This window comes from Micrasema longulum, unplaced genomic scaffold (assembly GCF_059751315.1).
Source record: "Micrasema longulum isolate JH-2025_06_02 unplaced genomic scaffold, ASM5975131v1 h1tg002578l, whole genome shotgun sequence".
Lineage (NCBI taxonomy): Eukaryota > Metazoa > Arthropoda > Insecta > Trichoptera > Brachycentridae > Micrasema > Micrasema longulum.
Genome location: NW_028279716.1, coordinates 13,151 through 35,110, shown reverse-complemented (window position 1 = coordinate 35,110; position 21,960 = coordinate 13,151). Strand labels below are relative to the sequence as shown.

Below are 21,960 nucleotides of genomic sequence, written 5' to 3'. Positions count from 1 at the left end.
TTACAACTAAAATTTTGTACTTTGTCTTAGAAAAAATGAATAAAACAAAGACTGCATCACAAAACTGTGCATTTCCTTTCAATAAAAACCATTGTAGGATATACAGACTATCATAAAAGTAGTAAAACAGTATGGTATCTATATCTATATAATTATTACTACATAATTTATTGATTGCGTCTGTCCTTATACCCGCGCTCAGGCATTTGAGCCTTATTATTGTGGCATCAACACTAAATCAGGGTCAGTTTCATCTGATAAAATCTGGCAAATTGCTATCCCAGTAATCTAAGTCCCATAAGCCAAAACTATAAGCCCCGTAAGCTAAAAACTATATAAACGGATATATTAAAATAAATGTTCAAATTGAAAAAGTTGAGACTAAAATTTCTTACAATATTTACCTCACATTTTTTTTTCATTGAGTTGCAAGAGATAATTGTCGCTACATTTGTATTATTATTACAATATTTACCTCTCAGTTTATTTTTAAAATGAGTTACAAGAATATTTTTGATTTACTTTAAATTTATTATTAGATTTTTGATTATAATTCAGGAATATTTTTATTTGCTGACAAAATTGAAATGACTACAAACAACTACACTGCCAATAAATTAAATTATTTTTTTAATTGCGAAAATAATTCAGTCGTATCCTAAGTAACAAGATATCTTATTCTTTCAAAAGAAAATTCAATAAAAATCAATCAAAAAAATCATTTAAAAAATCCTTCATCAAAAGGTAGATTGTTTAAATAATCTTTTTTTTATTTTTTATTTCACTTAACATATATTGCCGGCGCAATGATAACGTGTGTTTTATTGATAATAATGTGGATAACTTATAAAGTGCCAAAATTAATGAATATTGATTTTAATTTGTATTATGGATAACTAATATAGCATATCCGAGGTCCTAATTAACCAAGCTCCTAAGAGCCCATCAATTGAGGCCTGCAAGGCTGATTTAATAAGACCATGGAGACAGATTCATTAGTAGGGCTGATTAAGTAAGGCCAAGTAGACAGATTCACATAGGCCCGCAAGGCCAACTCAACAAATTTACCATCGTGTAATAGTCGGCAACAGCTGTCTGTTGTTATTTTAAATGACAGATTTTTCAATTTTAAAAGCTTACTAACCAAAATGTTTGTCTGGATATTTATTAAATCTGTTAATTTTATATGGTTTTGGTAAAATTATTTTAAGTGCGGGATTCTTCTTTACTACATTCAGACTGCTCCAAACAGCAAAAAAAAAAATTGAGGCCCAAAGGGCCGATATAATTAAGCGTCTAAAATCCTAATCAACCAAGGCCCAGGGGGCCGATTATACGAGGCCCAAGGGGCTGTATTTTCTAACATGTTACAGTTGGCAAAAGGCGACTGTTAGTTAAGACAAATACTGGACAAAATGGACACCTTTATTCTATGGCGTTCATTTCCAAACCAATCTACCCGCTCATTGTGCTAATTTGTTTGTAAAAATCATAATTTTGTTCTATTAAGTATTGTATATTTGTAAAATTAGCTATAAATAATATGTATTAACTGTTAAATACTTTTTACAAAAGAGCCATCATTGAATTTTCTCCACGAAACGTCAAGTTATTTAAAAAAAACTATCAAAATACTGACAATGGCGGCGATTTTATTACACTTATTTCTTAAAATCAAAAAACAATTAACTTAAAATTGGCATCCGTTGATTGCAGTTTTCGGCACTGTCATGTTGCCAACGATGTTGTTTGATGACTGATATTAATTTGTTTATTCAAAAAGTAGTACAAAAAATCTGTTTTAGGCCCGAAAGTCCACATTAACAAAGAAAATATGCTGAATTCCGGTTCAAGATTTTGGAGCGCAAATCTCGGCTCCGGCACTCAATGGGCATCGAAATTTACAGCTAAGATCTACGCTCTGGCATTCAAGCTGTTAGTAAAAATAATTTTAAAATTCCAGTTCATAAATTTTCTTTATTACAAGGATTTTAAGAATGTATGTTGCTCTAGTGTAGGTTTAAGAATGAAAATAAAATTAATTACAATACCTAGTAGATTTATTTTTTTATTTACACTTCCTGAACTTGTTCATTGCCAAAATAAAAATTGAATATTAAAGGTTCTTTAAATATTTACAATTTTGACATTAAATGGATTAGATATTTTACCAAAATGTTAGGATGACGGACAGAATAATGAAAACATATATTTATATATATTGATAATACAATTTATTGACACCAAAATACTACATAAAATTTTATGAATATCTGTATGATTGTAAAAAAGATTTTTCTGTTCTGCTATCTCTTACAAGTATGATAAAAGCTGGGGTACCGGCTCTTAATTCAAAATATGATTCCTGCATTATCTCCAATAATGTCTTATTGATGTCAACTTTAAACAAATTATATTTTTTTACTCCTTCATAATACACATTGATGTTTTTTAGAGTATAATGATGATTCTTATCCCATTCTGGGGGGCTCTCGAATAGACTAGCTAGCTGATCCAACAAAATTGATGTCTCCGGACAATTCTGGATAATGTCTGTAATTTGGTATTCCGGGTAAAGAAACAGAACCGGCCAAATTAGTTCATCGCTCGGTGCTGTGTGAACTCTACAATCAGCGACACCGGGGAAGGTAGGCTCCAGGTCAGATAAAGTAGATTGTTGTGAACTGTTTTCCTCCATTTTGATACCTGTGCAAAATATTTTTTTTATTAAATTAAATAATGAATTGTTAAAATGTATCTAAATGCTTATTGAGAGAAATAATTAAGATTACAATATGAGTATACAATAAAAATATTATTTACGAGAAGTTTACCCATCACCACACATAAACAAATCTACAAAAAAAAAGAGGGTAATGGAAAGACCTGATTTTGTTCGGTATTGCATTTTTTGTTTTTAATTCAATTTTTAGTGTACCCAGGTTTAAGTCAACATATGTTTTTTTTTAAATTATTATTTGGTAGTTTTCTCTTGCATTTGTAAATAAAATATGTACCTAGACAAGAAAATTTTCAATCAAACATAACCATAAATGTATAATTGTTTTCAAAATAATTATTACTCATGAACCACCATTTCAATATTTTTTTTTACTAATAATGTCAGCAAGTGTCCTTTAATTTAAAACTTTTTTCAAAATTTCTTTATCAATTTATTTTTAAGTGAGAAAATAATTAAAATGGTTTGGGTCTTTTTTTACAATTCATAGAATAATAAATCACTAAAGTAAAAAATACCTCTCAATTCAATCGCTTTTATAATATCATCTTCATTTGCTGATTTCTTTTTCTGAATAAATTCCTTCTTTCTTTGATCTCTATCTGCTAGAATTTTTTTCTTTTCGGCTTCATTCTTGATTCTCAAAGCAGCATCGTTATCAAAATTGAGTTTCATAATTTGATCACAGTACTTAAAGCAAGATTCAAAATCAGACATACGCATAGCACATTCTGCAACCCGCAACAAAGCTTTGTGATGATTAGGATTGAAAGACAGAGCTTTTTGTGAGTCAAAAAAACAAGATCTGTAATTGCCAAGAAAGAAATGACATGCAGAACGATTATTATAAAGACTGGCATTAAGGTCTTTATCGTCACATTTTTGCTTTATTCCTTCAGTATATCTGCAAAATAAATCATAATAATATTAGTATCATTTTCACATTTTTTAAACATTCAAATATAAAACACACATGACATTACTGACCCAATGATGGCGAGTCTATAATTTTTATGTTTGAAATTAAAATTTCCGTCATCTTTATAACTCTTAGCGAGTTCATCTGGTGTGTTTTCATCGGGATCGTATTTCAAACGTTGCAGCCCTTCTGCTAGTGGAGAGAGAGCATCTGTTGAACTCGGAGCTTGTTTCATGAAAAATGGGTGTTTATCCATCTCTTCCTGTGTACAAAAGAATGTTTTAAGTATGTCAGACGAAGGCAGGATTTTATTTATTTACTCAAACTATTTCTAACAAAATAATTGACACCTTACCTCCCAACGATCCTCCGGCCAGCCATCAGTATACCTTTGTTTTTCCAAACCGTCAATGAATTCATCCAATTCCCTGTCCAATTTTGCAGCTAATATCAACCTCTCCTCATTGGTCATATTAGCGGATGAATTCGCCATAATAGAAGAAGAACAAAACTGTGGGTTTCAAAGATTAGATACACCTGAATGACCTGAACTATCAAGAAGCGAACTGATGATGATCGATGCTAGATTTTTATTTTATGGCAGCGCCTGCTTCCTTATTACGCACAATATCACAAAAGTTCATCCAATATTACATGCCAATAAAAGATAACTTAGAATACACTCAGAGATCACACCTGTCATATGTCATTCTTTGATTTCGAATTTCGAAGCTGGTTTCGGTTTTTGGTTCCATGCGGCAGCGTTGTTAACCTCCATCAAGCTAAAATCGGTAGATTCAGAAAAATAAATCGGTAGATTCGTTAACAGCTGTAATAGTAAATAAAATAAAAACTGTCACATTGCAGGCCTATTTTTTGTTTTTTCGGGGGGAGATACCACGTTACACTGAAAACTGTTTTTTTACGAAACAGTTTCGTACATCACAAACAGTTGTAAGTGTAAAGAACCGCATAAGCGGCGGAGGGAGGTGGCGGCTACTTTTGTATCATAAAAATCGGTAGAATTACCATTGAGTTCGGTAGATCGGCAGAGTTGGCATTGCTGCCCAGGATGTGATAATTGACCAGCTTTGCCAACCTTACCGGACGAAATTTCCAATCTACCGAATTCGATTGAAATTCTACCGATTTTTAAACATTTCCTTTTTTTCCATAAAACTTTTTTACTATGTATTCGTCTCAAATATCTCCTAAAAAATGCATAAATCAAATAGGTACACACATTTTTCTGTTTGCTCAGAAAGCGCTTTTTATGTCATCTGTTTGTTATTACGAAAACTACTTGTTCTTTGGTCATATATAATACATCCGTTGATTGGTTAGTATTGGTAAATAGTAGTTCCGTATTTTCAATGTTGGTTAATTAAAATCATGTCATTTCTCCTCATAATTGATTAGTTTCTATTTCATTAAATGGAACGTCATTTATGAACTATATTGCACTGCAACAAGCCAGCAGGCATAACTACAGTGGTAAAATACAATACAGAATAACCAGGCTGAAGAAAAAAATACATTTAATTATTGTAATCGCACTGGAAATCGAATCCGGAACCCTCCGTGCGTCAGGCAAGCACTTTAGCCATTATTCTGCGGGGGGTGCCATTTGGTTTGATTTAAAAAAAGGAAACATTCCACTTACATGTTCAGTGTGAAATTTTGTAAGGGAATGTTATTATTTATTTATTTATTTCGACGGCTTACACCTTTGACGAAGCAAAAAATAATATTGAAAAACAATTATATGTACATGAGGATAGAAATATAGATACATAAAATAAAATCAGCAGAAAGTAAAGAAATAATAAAGGAAAATTAAATAAGAAATTATAACATGGGTATGCAGCAAATTAATAATAAATAAAGAGTTGAAATATGCAAAGTATTGAAGTACCAGAGGTGGTGTATCATATAGTTAAACAGTAAAACAAGCATAACACTTAGTACATTTTTATAATTTAGAAAAGAAGTGATTAAAAAGTAATGATTTTAATTGGTGTAAAAATAAATTAAATAAATCAAAGTTTCCATGTTTGTTCGCTGACATGTGAAGCCGTGGAATAGGTGAGTACTAAGGATAGTTTTAACTATGCAAATCAACAGCAAAAAAAGTATTTTGCCTCGTCCCACGCTGTCTTACATAAAAATTCACACAATTGAAAACATCGTCAGACTAGTGTCGGTCACGACGAAACCCGGTCACTGGTAAAAAAATTATAAAATAATTATAAATAAAAGTGGAATAAAACTATAAAGTATTATTATTATTATAATTATTCAATAATGTTCTTGACAGTACTGAAGTTTTCAATTGTGTGAATTTTTATGTAAGACAGCGTGGGACGAGGCAAAATACTTTTTTTACGAAATACGACACTAGTCTGACGATGTCGGTTACGACGAAACCCTGTCACTGGCTAAAAAAAATAAATCATCATAGATAAAAGTGGAATAAAACAATAAAGTATTTTTATTATTATAATTAAAATGCAGTTCCACCGAGAAATATCAGTAGAAAAACTTAATTATTAATTAACTTAAAAAGCAGCACTAAATCTGAAACTTCCCTTCTATCACTATTATATATTAATTTTAACTGCTTCATTAAAGATTGGCTCTTCAATTGGAATGCTTAATTTGAAATTCATGAATCTTAAAAACTTGTGTTTGACTTTCTCCACATTGTTTATATGGGTAACATAATGAGGAGACCAAGCTGACAACCCATATTCTAACTGACTTCTTACTAGGGTCATGCATAATATTTTAATACATCAACAGACTTAAACTCTCTTGTTGTTCTGATAATAAAGCCTAGGGTTTTTGTGGCTCTATAAAACATCTCATTCATATGGGTAACAAAAGTTAATTTATCATCAAATAAGATACCCAGATCATTTATTCTCTTTACAATAATTAATGTCGTATTACTGATGCTATGTTGAAACACCAATGGATTTTTTATTCGAGAAAACCGCATTACATGACACTAACCACGTTAAGAAAGAGAGTATTTCTGGTGCACCAGGCCTCAAGATTATCAAAATTTCTTTAAACAATCGAACAGTCAAAAGGAGTTTTTATTAGTCTAAAGATCTTGAGATCATTAGCAAAAATGAGTATTTTGTCATCGTGGAATATATTAACAATATCGTTAATGAATAAAAGAAATACAATAAGGCCAAAATGAGATAAATTTGGAATTGATTTGAAATTTTGGGGCTTGGAACAAAAACTAACTAGACGCAGAATCTTATTAAAATTATTTTATTATTTTTCCAAATATGACTTGAACGTTTTTGAAAATCACATCAATATTTTTTTTTAATTGATTGTGATACACGTTTTTAATATAAATTATTTTTACTTGCCAAGAAAATATTTTATTTTAAACCGGGTTTTGAAAATTATTTTCATTCAATTAGGTGCAATTTGTATTCTAGTTATTATTATTACAGCTATTAAATTGTATACCCCGAAATATGAAATTTACGAATTATAAAAAATATTACTTATTCTCGAATAAAGAAGAACGCAAGTATGAAAATAAAAAGAATCACTACAATTTAATTATCAATTATCACAATTGTACAATCAACATTATTTGAAAAACGTGGTATTTAAAAATCTTAGCTTTTCAAGTAGGTTTATTTTTACCTACTCTTACCTATAAATATGAATCAAATCATAAATTGATTTTTTCTACTGTCGCTTCTTGGTGGAACTGCATTTTAATAATAACAATAAAAATATTTACACAGTTACATTCCACTTTTAACATTGTCAAACTGGTACAACGATGTTACTAAAATAATGAAACTGTTTAAGTGTTTTTATTATTTTAATGAATTAAATCAAACCAACACATTGGATAATAGCTCGGAAAGTATTAACCAGCGATATGATAATTATTTCGAGTATAACGACACGTGTTTTCTTAAAAACAAATAGTATTTTTTTTTAAATGCTATAGTTTATAGTGGACATCGAACAGTTTGATTCTCATCTGAAAAAAAATAATCTAGTAATATAATAAATAAGTACTTTTTGGCGTTGTCTATGTGTCCTCGATAAATTATGTACAGTTACCAATCTATTAAAGCAACATAACTGAATTATCTATGGTTTCTGGTGCGTGCAATGGCGTGGGGCCTATAGTATTCTTAATGTTTATTTCGTAAATTGTATTAACATCAGTCTAATCTAAGTGAAAAATACTGTGTAACGTGTTTTTTCATTTCGTTTAATCGGTAATCAAGTGTTCTTGCATGTTACGACGTGTAAATCAGTGTCAGTGCTAAACTATTAAACAAGCGTCATCTGACTGGATCCATTGTTGTTTCCCGCCATTGTGGGTGCTGGCCCTTATGTGAATTTCATGTCGAGACTCAGTGTGGATTTATTTGACTGTCGTTTATGTAAAAATTACGATTACTGAAAAGCACATACATCGTAGTTATGTCATTACTCGGTAATGGCATCGAATTTCTAGAGATCGACGACTACAACGACAGCGAGGGCGGCGGTGTGGATCACAGAATTTCCAGGTATGTTTCCCGGCGGTCTATCGACTTACCAGGCTTTCGCGCCTCTTTTGCATAACATACAACTGTCATATTATCTGCAAAAGCTTTTCTATCGTATTTTTCATTATATTATAACACGTATACTGCCCGTAGTAGTGCATTTAACGGTCTGGCGATGCGTTTAATTACCGGTCTGTTGGTCAGCTGTTGGGCCGCCATGTTTCGACGTCGGCTTTTGCCGTATTTGTAGTGAGCGTAGGTCATTCATAAACATGTGCGCTATGGATGTATTTCATAATCTGACAAATTCCGATAATTGCGCAAAATTTAGTTGAAAAACAGCTAAAACATCTAATCGCGAAGTGTTTACGCGACTGGCGTAGTATAACGCCCATTTCTTGAATGAATTTACCCATAGTACGTACACGCAGATACCTATCAGGGTAACACGTAAAAGATTCGCGCTTGTTTGGCGCGGTGCGGACCGGCCGCGAGCTGCGATACGAAACTCCGGCTCTCCGTTGCCGCCGCACGTCCCGCGGCGTACGCTCCTACCGCGGCGTACTTTGGCGCCAACACACTGCGTATTACAATAATTCTGATATAATATTATTATTCTACGATCGGGACCGCGGTGCGGTGTCGGTGTTAGCAAATAATAATAATGCATTTATAGAATGTTTGTAATCATATTTAGCATATATCTAATGAAAACGTCATTTTTAAAATGTTTTTTTTTCACACTAAGCTTTTTGACGCGGGATTTTTTTTAAATCGACAAAAAACAAATTCCGCCTTTAAAAGTTTAATCTAATTATTATTTGTCAAAAATATATCTATTAACAAACAATGCGAATATATTTTTTCTTTAAAGATGTGTTTTTAAAGTAAATGTAAAGATTAGTTAATTACAATTCGTAACTCCTAATAAGTAGTTCTTCGTAAAAGTACGTGACAAAAAAAAACGACAAAAGTCGAACGAAAAATTAACTAAACACCGCAAGCGGCCGACTGGCACATAAATAAACAGAGATTTTTCTTGTTTCTTAATTAATAAATTTATCTATTTATTAATCGTTACATGTAAATGACACAATTAAAAATATGTTTTTTCAAAATCCTGTCACTTGTATTTTGTTGCCGAATAAGTTATTTATGTACAGACAAACTTCGGAGCAAAGGGACAAACGCATTATTAGTAACAGCTGGGACTGGTCATCCATACACGGTCCCGACTGCTGTATGTTGTAGGACGTGTAGGCCGTAATATCACCAAAATGTTATTGCAAAAGAATAAGCGGTTTTCTGGAGAAATTCCGGACACGTCAGTCATAGTCACAGGTGAGGCTCGTTAGCGCCGGTGCGCCCATACCGGAACAGACTGCGCGCGGCGGCGGGCGCCCCCCGGCGCGGCGGTCAGCTGATGCCGGCGCGGCGGCGGGTGACGTCAACTCGTTTGACGTATTATTAGAATATCGCTTCCGCGCATATATTTTATATCGACCTATTTTGAAAATACAACAAATAATTCCGAGAATTTGCCAACTATGAACCGTTTTCATTTACTGTTTTGAATCACGCAATTTGATTAAAGTAAAAAAAGGATTAAAAAAAAAATATCGGTAAATAATTTAAATCTAAATAACGATGTTTTACCACAGAAAAAAAAAATTCCAGGCTCGGCGGCGGAGAGGTGGTGCAGACCATGGAGGCGGAGAAGAGGATCCGGAGGGAGATCGCCAACAGTAACGAGCGCCGGCGCATGCAGAGCATCAACGCCGGTTTCCAGTCCCTCAGGACTCTGCTGCCGCGCCACGAGGGAGAGAAGCTCAGCAAGGTAACGTCCCCCCACTGACCCCACTCTGTATTGTCTGACGTAATGTCCAGCGCCCTAATGCTCCTCGTATTCCCGCAGGCCGCCATTCTGCAGCAGACCGCCGAGTACATTTACTCCCTGGAGCAGGAGAAAACCAGATTGTTGTCCCAGAATTGCCAGCTGAAGAGATTAGTCAACCAGCATGAAGGCGGAGAAATTCCTATTAAAAAAAGAAAAACGGAAACTGTCGTCGCCGACTGCCCTGTCATAACCGAGACCCCGGAGGACATCCGCGAGAGCGAGAGCGTCACTCCGGAGGCCGTGGCCATCATCTCCGTGATGGACACCAGCGGCGGGGACCCGGGGGCGCCCGTCGACCACCCTGAGCTGGCCGATCTGCGCCTGCAACTGGAGCGGGAGCGCCGCCTGCGCGCGCTAGTGGAGGACCAGCTGCGCGCGCTGGAGGGGCAGCTATACCCCGACAGCCTGCGCGAACTGTCGCACCAGATCACGCTGCAGTACGAGGGGGACGTGGACGGGGAGGGGGAGGGGGAGGGGGACTGCCTGGGCGAGGAGGACGTGGCGCTGCCGGAGGAGCCGCCGGCACCGGAGGAGGGCGATGCGGAGGCAGACGCGGCGGGGACGCCGCGCGCGCCGAGCCCCACGCCGCCACCGGAGCCGCCCGCCGCGCCGCTGCTGGAGGCGGCCATCAAGGTGGAGCCCAAGGTCAAGGTGGAGGTGCTGGGCGAGGAGTCGGGCGCGGAGCCGTCACGCCTGTACCTGGCCAGCACGTCGCGCCAGAACCTGGAGACCATCGTGGAGGCCATCCGCCACCTGGAGGGAGACCACCTGTTTGCGGAGGAGCAGCAGGAGTTGCCGCTGGCGCTGACCACTAAGCCGGACCAGCGCCTGCTCAGAGTGGAGATGAATGACTTCCTGCAGTTCCGCCCGCAGAGCAGACCGGGAGTGATAATGGTGAAGCACTCGTGATGGAACGTACTCCCGTAGAGACTCTCCCATTCGTGTCGGCTTGTCGAGAATGTGCGCTTTGGACACGATCGTTATATTTATTTTGTGTTGACTTTTGGTTTGCGTATAATTCAGAATCATGACTATTTAAATTGATTAGGATATATCTATGAATATTGGCCGCTCTGCGATAATAGCGCTTGTACCCTCTCACTGTACGTAGGTTAACCTCGGTACCGGCCGCGCCACTCGCTCGTGCGCTTGATGAAGTGGTCGGAAGGAATCCTGTTTAGATGTTGTCGGATGGAAAGGTAGGTAATTATAAACAAATATTGTGATATATCCCTCTTGTTATTTTTTCTTCACTCTCTCGGGGACCGCGATCTGTAACCGAGTTTGTAAAACATTTCTTATCTCCAAAGGTTGGATACTGATCGTAAACTTTAAATAGAAGCTATACCAATCGCTCACTTGTATTTAATGGAATGAAAAATTATTTTGTTTGTTGAGATATTTTCAATGTATTGTACAAAATTTTTGATAGGATATTTGTTCACCTACGGGGGGTAACGGAGCATTTTTATGTTTTACTTTGGAGGCTTAGTAAATTATTGTGTGCGATGGGCGCTAGTCAAGAGTGAGCGACTGGAATAGCTCTGTTTAGACTCAATTCCCCGGAAGGATCGAGACAGAATATTATTTTTTTTATTTAATTTTATAAGTAATAAATACTATGATCAGCCCCTCCCCTCGATTCCGAATTACGGGATTTTGACAAAAATTTGTTATTTATATAAATAAAGAGATCACTACTTTTACTTTAGGAATCTCTCAAGTGCCGAGTATTTTACCAGCTATTCCATTACATTGTGTAAATCAACCTTTAGCTTTTATAATTTGACTCAAGAATGTATGATATTGACTGGAGACTTAGTATCTATGCTTATGATTATGACTGGTTTCATTAAAATATTCAAAAAGGCAGTCGCTTGTTTCATTACATCTCCTGATTATTGTCCTCAATCTTGTGTGCATGCTCGTTCTATTGTTCTGGCCACTGAAAACCATACACTTGAAATGTCACATACGGAATTTACATATTAGGATTTCTCTGTCATTCGAAACTAAATTCTTAACCATGTTCATAAGTTAACTCGCTAAGTCCATTCATTTTTTATTTGTATACATATTATTTAGAGTTTGTACTTGGTGGACATTATTAAATTTGTTTTTAACTCGAGTATAAAGTATTGTCTTATCTAATTTTTGGTGGAATGGCAAGTGTCAAGAAAAAAAAAAACTTTAAACAGCATTATTTAGCACCGAATACAATGGTATTCACTGAACACTTGACTGCACAGAATTTGTTTGTAGTGTTCGGTTCTTTAATATCTGATCAAATGTATGATTCTTAGACCTCACAGGGCTTGGCACTTTTACTGTCCATAAATAAATCAGCTAAAGATGGAAGCTTAAACATAAAATGCTGAGTTTGGAATTGTAATTCCCGCATCAAAAACCAACTCTGACTTACACATATTTAATGCGTCTCGAAGTGAATAAATTGATGTGATTAAAAACATATGTAACAATATGTTTTAAAATCAATTTTATAATTTTAACTTGGTGATTCCTAATTGTTATTGAAAACATCAAATCATTTTTTAAAGTTACACTAGAGTGAAATATTAAATTTTAAGCATAATTAATCTGATAATCCTTGCTAAGGTTTTTCATGTAATGTTTAGTACCTATAGACATCTCAAAAGTTCAAATAGATAATATTGAATGTGATGTAATCAATTAATAATTATGGTTTTTAAATTGTTTTTATATGAAATCACCAAGTTCTAGGTTATTTTTTTCATTTTTGTAAACATGATACATAGTTTATATATCGCGAGCATACAAGGAAAACTGATCAAGTAAAATTTTTGAGATTTTTTCACCATGTTTTAGAGCTGGATGTTATCTTTTACTGAAAAAAAGACCAGTCCCCGTCCCTAAGTTCTGTCCAAAAGTTTTTTTTTTTACATTTGATTGATTACAAAGTGATAATTGCATATTGATAAAGTTAGTTTTTGAACATCTGCTACAGGAAGTGTTAACAAAATCAGAACACTCCCGTACTATTACAATATTTAAAGCAAAAGTTACTTAAAATCACAAGTGAAAAACTTAGTTCGTGACTATTTAACGACTTCAATATTGATTTGCCAACAAAAATTGTGACTTGGTCAGTTTTTCTTGTATGCTCACGATATTTCAAAAGTGGATTTCATGTTTGATTTTTTGAAAGTTATGAATCAGAAATTCTTTTATATTTTAAGTTCCAATTGTGGCATTTGGACATTACTAAACATACATCAGTTTACATTATTATTCAATACATTGTGTATTTTCTATGTTGACAAAAACCTAGAATATTACAATTTAAATAAAGAGTTTTTATAAATATTTTTTTGTTTTTTTCTTTCTTTTTTATTTGCACAAGAGGACCAATTACAGCGGTGAATTACAGCCCAGGAAACCCAGGCTTAAGAAAATTCACATTAAATTTTCATGTTCTCACCAGGAATCGAACCCAGAACCTTGCGTGTGTCACATGTTTTTAGCCATTACACCATGGAAGCCGCCTTTTTTTCTGGTTATTTAAGGAATATATTTATGGAGAGAAAAAAACATCTCGGACAGCTTAGCACAAAGGTCAGCAGAGTGTTCGTTTGTATTAGCTGAAACTAGAAGGAAATATAATGATATAATTTTGATGGCATTAGTGGGGGATAAAAATGAAATTAATGCATGACACGCTAGGGGGTCAGGAAGACTATGGCAAATTTGTAATCTTCGCAGCATATTATCAAATGAAATAAAATAGGTGTCAGTTGAGTCATATTTTGGACTTAATATGTAACACAATATTTTTTTTAATGTTGTATTTATTATTTAAAAATTACATTGTAAAAATATCACTTTCTAAATATATTCATTTTAACTTTGGTATATCATTTTAACAATATGGCTATCGTTATGTATAACAACTCGCAGAAGCCATCCCTAGGTATCATAAAAATATGAAGCCAGAGGGTATCTTATTGTGAATGCTAAAATTGAGCCCAAAACTTGAATACACAGAAGAGTTATGGTAAGTTTCTTTTCGTGGGTTGGTCCCATATGTATTAACACGAAGTTAATTAAAGTGAGATTATTTAAAACCAATATTTCCTCTTTGTCCTCACAATCTGCTAATTTAAATGTCTTCACAACAAACACTGTTAATTTTCCTAAAAAATTCAAATCTTTCTTGACTATTTTGAACCGGCTAGCTTCCAATTTGTCTATACTTTTTGAGTATGTAGGCATGCGGTGTCGGGGGCAGGGTACAAAATGGAAGAGTTGGGGCAGTGAATAGAGGAAATTCAGTATCTGCGGAATGAAAAATAAGATAGTTGTCTTACTGAAATGCCCCAATATACCCACTACTGCAAACGTCATTCCGGAAAGGTAGCAGAAAGTGTCTCCGACAAACACTTTGGATGGATACCTGAAAACTAAATCTCTTTAGAAAAATGCTAATATTTTTGGAAAAACAAAATATATTTCAACTCGGAGAGTGAAAAACTAGAAGAATTAAGCAGTGAACCAGAATCAAACAATAGTGTTGTATCAACTCCCCAGAAGTGTAGTTAGAAATGATGGAATAACCTATATAATATGGAATTTGACCCCCCCCCTTTCTGACCTACAAGGGAAGAAGTAGTATAATGGTTGGAAAAAGAAGTTTAAATGGGCGAGAATTAAAAACTATTACACTACTGTCAATATAAGTAAATTAAATTATAAACTCACCAATTGTGCTTTAATAGCCCTAAAGATGTTGCTAAATAAGGCAATATAATGTACATTGAAAATTGATGGGCTTTGTACAATTCTCCGGACATTTCCACAATATTAAAAGCAATTATAGAAAATGCGATTATAATAGACTGGCCGACTTCCAAACCGTTGATTCCAGCCAATATATTTATGGCATTGGTACAGAACACAGCTAACATACCCATATAAATGTAGTAGAAGAATCCTGAAAATAATATAAAGAGATTATTTGTTTATCCTGATGCAATAGGACAGCTTACTTTTCTTGATAAAAAATCTTAAGTAGGAGATACAAAATGTATTAGAAAAAAACAATAGTTAATTATTTTTATTAGGTCAAACCCTCGGACCAAAACCAACAATTATTTTTAAATACATGTAGGTAACCCTCCAACAACGCAGTAGATAGGTTCCTATAAAATACCGTGTTATGTGAAACCGTGTTACATGAGACTCAGAGCCAGTACAAAAAGGTTCCAAGAATGTTCCATAACGGTTTGATAAAAAATGCTCATAATTGTGTGTCAAACAGTAATTAATTACTTTTTAATTTGTCAAATCTTAATCAAATGATTTTCTTTCACATCGCTGTTCGACACAACTAAATGTAAACGTTTTTTCAGTTAAATAATAATATCTCTCTGAATTTTGTCATCATTTGCACTTTTCGCCATCCTTAAAAAGTCTGTTTTGCTATAGATTTTCTGGTACTGAAACAGACAATTTTCCAGCTCCCTTTTGAATTTTCGGCTTCTTTTAGCAGATGGGTCTGCATCAAAAAAATATATTCTGAGCTTAGTTTAGGCCTTGTGATTTATTTAAAGTCAATTATTTTATTTCACAACCTTCATTACTATTCTCCCCGTTTCTAACATCTGAGGTCATTTTTAGAAAATCTGCTCTAATTTCTTATGAATAGATTATTATATCAACAAATCTTGAATGTCCTGAATACTCATATCATCAAAATCATTGCCTTCAATCGTTTTTCGATCTTCAAAGTTCTAATATACCAACAATTACATCTAATGATTCGCGGTCATTTTCTGCTTCAACTGACGATTGCCAAATACATCTACTCAACTGAGTTGTAAGAAGCCGTGTTATGGGAGAGTTTATAGTTTGGTTTATTGTCTCATGAATTAGATTAAGTTAGCTTAATGATCGTAATAAATATTTTTTACCTATATTTACGGAGTTTCCAAACCATTCTCGAAATGGGAGTGGTACGGCTATTGTGGTAGAGTTGATATTCACATAATAAACAACAAGTAATGGGAGGGATGCTACAGTCGGAAGTAATAGTTTGTGACGCCATCGCAGATCCAGCACATCATCAGCAAACCCCAATAATAACATGCAACAGATTGATAACAAAGCTGCCAGCAATTCAGCAAACTGAAAATAAATATATTATAAGCTATTTCAAAAGTATCTGTATACCTACATAAGAAAAGAAAAACACATTTTAGAGAGCACATACCTCATGATGTGGAAAATTTTCTTTGTTCAAAATGTTTTTACTAAACGGAATAGGTATGAATAAAAAAACTGTGATGAGAAAAATACATCCTGATACAACTCCTATCGCCTCAGGTCTGAAAAGAAAACCATTCACAATAAGCCAGTGCCACGAATACAATAACAAGTACTTAAATATAGTATTATATCAAATAACTATTACATTCTATCCTTATTTGCTTTGCATAAATCTATACCAAAAAGATCGGCTTTGAGAAACATCGGTTTGACTCTTGAAATAACATTGCACGTTATAAAATAAGATACCAGTGACATTACAACCGACACTCCGATCGGAAAAAATGAATAGGAATCCATAATCATTGTATGGTTAAATTCATCGCGAAGATACAGAAGTCACTACTCACTACCATTTATCAGTTATTTTAAACGCGTCACAACCTTCATGTTCCGTGTCCATAAGTCAAAAAAATGTTGACAAGTTGGTTTACTTTACTGTAGAGTATTACAGATATTATAAATTATAATAGTGATAGTAAGATTTAAGATTATAAATTATTAGACTATGCAAGCACAAATGTCATTTTAAAATTAGCCTATTGACAATTTTCGCGGTAACAACTCTGAATAGTAAATATAATCCAATATCATATATATTTATTGAAGGGTCAATATCAGTTTTTAGTTTTGTAAAAAATCAGAGATACGCCGAGCGCCGATGCATAACTTTTAAAAACTTATTTTTAATGTGTGCATAGCATAAACTGGGGTACATTGAAGTGTTTTATTTTCTAATATTTTTTTAGAGCGTCTCGCGTCTTAAAAGGCCGTTTACACGTGGACAATTCAATATTGTTTTGTCCCTGGACTCGACCATTGTCCACGTGTAAACAGTAATTTGTAAGACAAAACATTGTCCCGATACATCACCACCGAGATGAGACAGACGGGCAGGCTGTCTCTGCGGAACAATGATTACCCCCACTACCATGCGTGGCCGCATTGTCCTCGTGTGAACTCGCACGGACAGGACCTTGTGACGTAGCGATTTGCTCGATATGAAAATAGTCGCTCCCGCACATTTTTTCTGCAGAAAATGAAGGCAGATTTTTTTTGTATTATTTGTTTCGAATTCAAGTATTGTCCCAGCGTTCTGTCCCGCGCGGTCGAGGCTGTTCATGAAAAGACAAGACATTATTGTCATACTTACTGCCCAGATAGCAGTGAAACTTGGTACAAACTTGATTTAAGATTGATGGAAGGTTGAAAAGGAAAATTTGACGCGACAAGTTTTTTTCTAAAGTTGCTGGAATATTGTTATGTCAAATTTGAAGAGACAAGTTTTGACAAAACTAGCTGAAATCTTGTTTTGTCAAGAATGGTATTTCAGAATCCGAAAGTCATATAGTGATGATCAACACATTGCCATATACATAAAAATATGGAGAAAATTCCTTTTTTTATTTAAACTGTTATATTCAATCCCAGGACTTTTCAACCAGACCGATTTTTTTTTAGCACCACAACAGGCTGTGAGGCCCAATTACAGTGGTGAATTACAGCACGGTACACCCAGCCTTAAGAAAAATCACATTTAATTTTTGTGTTCTCACCAGGAATCGAACCCAGAACCTTTCATGTGTGAGCCAAATGTCTTAACCACTACACCACGAAGGCCACCGAATTAAATTAGTGCATGACAAATATAAAAACAAAAGTGGTTAATTCCAAACAACATTCAGATTGGCAATACTATCAAAGTAATACTAAAATTTAAATCAAATCCCCTGATCTGAAATATCAACACAATAACAGTTGATTGTAGTTTTACATGCGTGACCCAAACAATAAATATGAAACAAAAATATTTTCATTTTCATCCTTTCTTTAGCAGATAAATATTAGGTTGTGTCAAGTAATGAAAACCACTATATAGTTCTACATTATCTCTGCCACCGATTATAATTATACCCATGTAAATATTCTAAATACCATAAAGTAAGGATCATTGTTTACATTATTATTATTGTCATCGTTAAAAAAAAAACAAACTCACGTACCGTATGTTTGGATAACTTATATAGCGCCATTTTTGTGAAAATCACCTCCTATGTAGGTTTATAATTTATTGCTCTACGGATGGTATTTTTTAATTTTCTAACCATGTCTCCATTTTCCCATTTGTTTGTTTGAAAATCAGTATTAATTTGTTTTTTAAAAGATATTTTTTTTTTTTTACTTTTTTATTAGGGTTACTTACAATAAACACAACTTTTTTCGTATTCACATCCCGGCTTTCTAGAAATAAAATCCGTATTAGAACGCGACTTCTGTTTTTCATATAATATTATTAGTTTAAGTAAAATAAAAATTCAAAACATTTGAAAATATTCTAGAATGTAACCAACTTGAAGTTTTCATACAATGTAGGTATCGTTTTTTGCTTGTGCTCATTTTGTTATTCCTTTCTATTTGTGTTGTTTTTAATTTTAATTTGTAAATCTATGTCACTTGTTTTTGGCCGATGTTATCACATTTTGGTAGAAGGCTCTTTTTCTTATAAAGGAAAAAAAAGTACCTAGCATTCCCAAAGCATGGATATTTCTCCCGAAAAACGGAGTATGTCTTTGAATAAATTTCTGTGTCTATTGTCTATGGTATACCGGAAATAAATTATTCATTCGATTATTTCCTTCATTCGATTAGTAAATTTAGTCGATTGTTTTCATCTCTAGTCATAACGAATTAGTTGGCGATGAAAATAGTCGAATGAAAGTATTCGGCGTAAAGCTCGCCCATTGGTCCATTTGCAGTCGAATGAATTTAACGCACGCCTATTGGTCTATTTGTAGTCGAGTGAATTCATTGGTTTGGAAATTACTAATTCACTCGATTCAATAGTCGGTGTAAAGCTCGCCCATAGGTCTATTTGCAGTCGAATGAATTCATTAGTTTGGAAATTACTAATTCACTCGATAGTCGGCGTAAATCTCGCCTATTGGTCTATTTGTAGTCGAGTGAATTCATTAGACTACATTACTGCATTCGTGCTTTCATTTGAGTGAATTTACCCATCGAATGTAGTCGACTACTTTCATCGGTACTCATGGTACGACATCACACGGCATACGCATTATGAAAATAGTCTCCGCCTCTCTCGCGCTTATGAGCGTGACATAGACAACTATTACTTTATTAGTTGCTAATGAAATGGTAATATAATATACACAGGATGCTTCTGCGTTCGTCTGAATTTCCCTGAGATTCTTAATAGTGAAAATATAATAATATGTATTCGATGTATAGGTATAAAGTTATTATCTAGTGCTGGCGCTTTCGCAAAACCATTTTTACTGTACAAAATATTGATTTTTAAAATCTTGATATTGAAATGTTTTCAAAAATCTCTTGGATTAGAGCGAAAAAAACCATTACTTACGAAAATGACATATACAGGGGTTCTTTAAACCCTGTCACATCCGAAACCACGATAATCAGTATGGGCAAGAAGACATATTAGCCAGAGAGACAAGCCAAGACATGCAACATTACAAAAAAAATGTTTGAAAAATATAAAATAATGAGACAAAGTTTTTTTAAATTGTTAAAAAATAAAGTCAGGGATCAGAGCACAAAACACACATTACAATATTTAAAAAAAGAATATTGTTATTAAGTAAACAATTGTTAGTAAATAAAACACATACACACAAATTCCGACATATTACAAGATTATAATTATTTATAAAATACGAGTGTACAAATATTTCAAGTAAATTATTAAACAATACATAAGTAATAAAATGCACTATAAATTTGAAATCAAAATCTTTGTTTTATTTAACTTTTACAATACTTACCTGTAAAACTTACAATAAGAAAATGAACAAGAAATAAATTATTTCATTACCAATTTGTTCCGGACGCGCTGGAACGATGGAAGCCGCATTGTATATTATGCAATTGTTTGTTTATGAATAATATTTAATAGTATAGGTCCACGGTATATGTGAAAGCCAAGAGCTGAATCCATAATAAAGGCGATTTGATCCACTTTCGGGTTCGGCCTTGGCTATACCGAGGAAAATATTGGATAGTTTTATGTTGAATGTATGCATTGTGTGTATATTTATTATATCTTATATTCGTTGTTCATTCTTGTATGTTGCTCGCCGCGCGGCATACTGTTGACTAAACCCACGCGCGGGCGAACGCCGCTATTTACGTGACCGGCCGTCGGGCAGAGTGAGTGGGGGAGGTCGGGCGAGTGGTCGCCCGTACCCCCACTCCCCGGCGGTGGCTCGCGTACAAAGCGGCGGTCGCGCGCTCGGGCGTCGGGCAGTGCACCGCGAGGACCTTTTAATGGGTAAACTTTAAAATAAATGTCAGTTTGCTCAAGGCAGTTGTATTGTGTATTATTCTCCGCCTCCTCGCCCTCCGCTTCACGCCGGGTGGGCCGATTGAGTGGAACCAGGGAGACGAAGCCCCCCCCCCCTGTAACGGGTCGGTTACACAATTCATATAAATACATTTATGGGAACATACAATTATTTAAAATAATGAAATGCTATTGAATATTGCTCGCATAGTTAACCGTGGTAATTGCCATTTAATAGTACTCGTAATTGCATGATTGAGGTGTTAACCGAAATCTAAGAAAAAAAAACATTTTCAATAAAACTTAGTCAACAAAATACATTGTTACATAATTATAGTTGCAATTAGTCTCCGTACAATTAATGTATGTCTTTGAGCAAAGGATAGCACGGATAGAATACCACGGACGCGGCACTGAAAAAAGCCCTATTGCTACTACCCATCCGGGTCTTAATTATTAGTCATTACAGTCTTCTCTAGAACTGAGTTGAAATGAACAGGAGCAATCTATATTTATTTTATAATCATTTCATTAGCAACAAAAACAAAGCTATAGTTGTCTTTGCAACGCTCATAAGGGTGTCTGAGCGCAAGAGAGATAGATAGTATTTTCATGTGTATACCGTACGACGTCATACCATGCGTTTATTCACAAATACCACACTCAACCATTTTCTATGTGTAAACAGTAATTTGCAGGACAAAACATTGTCACGAGACATCACCACCGAGACAGACGGGCATGCTCTCTGCAGAACAATGATTACTCCCACCATCGCGCGTGGCCAACTTGTCGTCTCAAAAAAAAATATTCTACCGAAAATGACGGCAGAAAACTGGCCTTTTCATTATTTAGTTTGTCGAAAATGATAAACATAAAATATATTTTTTTAAATTACTCTTGTAAAAATAAAATAATATTACGTACTATTTTTTTAATATAATCTAAGGTTACAACATGGAAACAAAAAGAAATACATAATAAAGCAAAAGTACAGAAACAAAAAACGAAACTAAATACCACACCAAAAAAGAAGCAACCTCTTCCTCTTGTGCTTGCTGTGGGATTACAATATTAATCATTTAAGTACAAAATACACATATTTCAAAAAAATAAATGAAGTTATATAAAAATTAAGCCATTGTAATTTTGTTTCAGATACACAACCCTCTAATCCAACACAGAATGTAAATCAACACCCTGTAGATTTTAAATGCGTTAGTGTGAGTTTTT

The 21,960-nt window shown here is 34.4% G+C and overlaps 3 protein-coding genes across 4 annotated transcripts; 1 reads left to right on the top strand and 2 right to left on the bottom strand.

The window, feature by feature from the left end:
• Positions 1-2,218: 2,218 nt before the first annotated feature.
• On the bottom strand, positions 2,219-8,718 carry Dpit47 (DNA polymerase interacting tpr containing protein of 47kD). 2 transcript variants are annotated; one of them, XM_088240744.1, is made up of 5 exons: positions 8,619-8,718; positions 4,015-4,441; positions 3,728-3,921; positions 3,259-3,644; positions 2,219-2,706 (listed from the first exon to the last, which is right to left on the bottom strand). In XM_088240744.1, the coding sequence occupies exons 2-5, from the start codon at positions 4,150-4,152 to the stop codon at positions 2,264-2,266; spliced, it is 1,161 nt and encodes a 386-aa protein (XP_088096870.1). In that variant the 5' UTR covers positions 4,153-4,441; positions 8,619-8,718; the 3' UTR covers positions 2,219-2,263. The 2 variants fall into 2 exon arrangements, with proteins under 2 accessions (XP_088096870.1, XP_088096869.1); XM_088240743.1 differs by lacking the exon at positions 8,619-8,718 and having other exon boundaries at positions 4,015-5,438.
• crp (transcription factor cropped) lies at positions 7,787-11,975 on the top strand. Its single transcript, XM_088240745.1, has 3 exons — positions 7,787-8,227; positions 9,884-10,043; positions 10,122-11,975. The coding sequence occupies exons 1-3, from the start codon at positions 8,139-8,141 to the stop codon at positions 11,010-11,012; spliced, it is 1,140 nt and encodes a 379-aa protein (XP_088096871.1). The 5' UTR covers positions 7,787-8,138; the 3' UTR covers positions 11,013-11,975.
• Positions 11,976-13,876: 1,901 nt separating this feature from the next.
• Alg7 (Alg7 dolichyl-phosphate N-acetylglucosaminephosphotransferase) lies at positions 13,877-16,942 on the bottom strand. The gene is made up of 5 exons (XM_088240742.1): positions 16,552-16,942; positions 16,351-16,465; positions 16,052-16,265; positions 14,841-15,072; positions 13,877-14,535 (listed from the first exon to the last, which is right to left on the bottom strand). Exons 1-5 carry the CDS (start codon positions 16,710-16,712, stop codon positions 14,049-14,051), a joined length of 1,209 nt encoding a protein of 402 aa, XP_088096868.1. The 5' UTR covers positions 16,713-16,942; the 3' UTR covers positions 13,877-14,048.
• Positions 16,943-21,960: the final 5,018 nt, after the last annotated feature.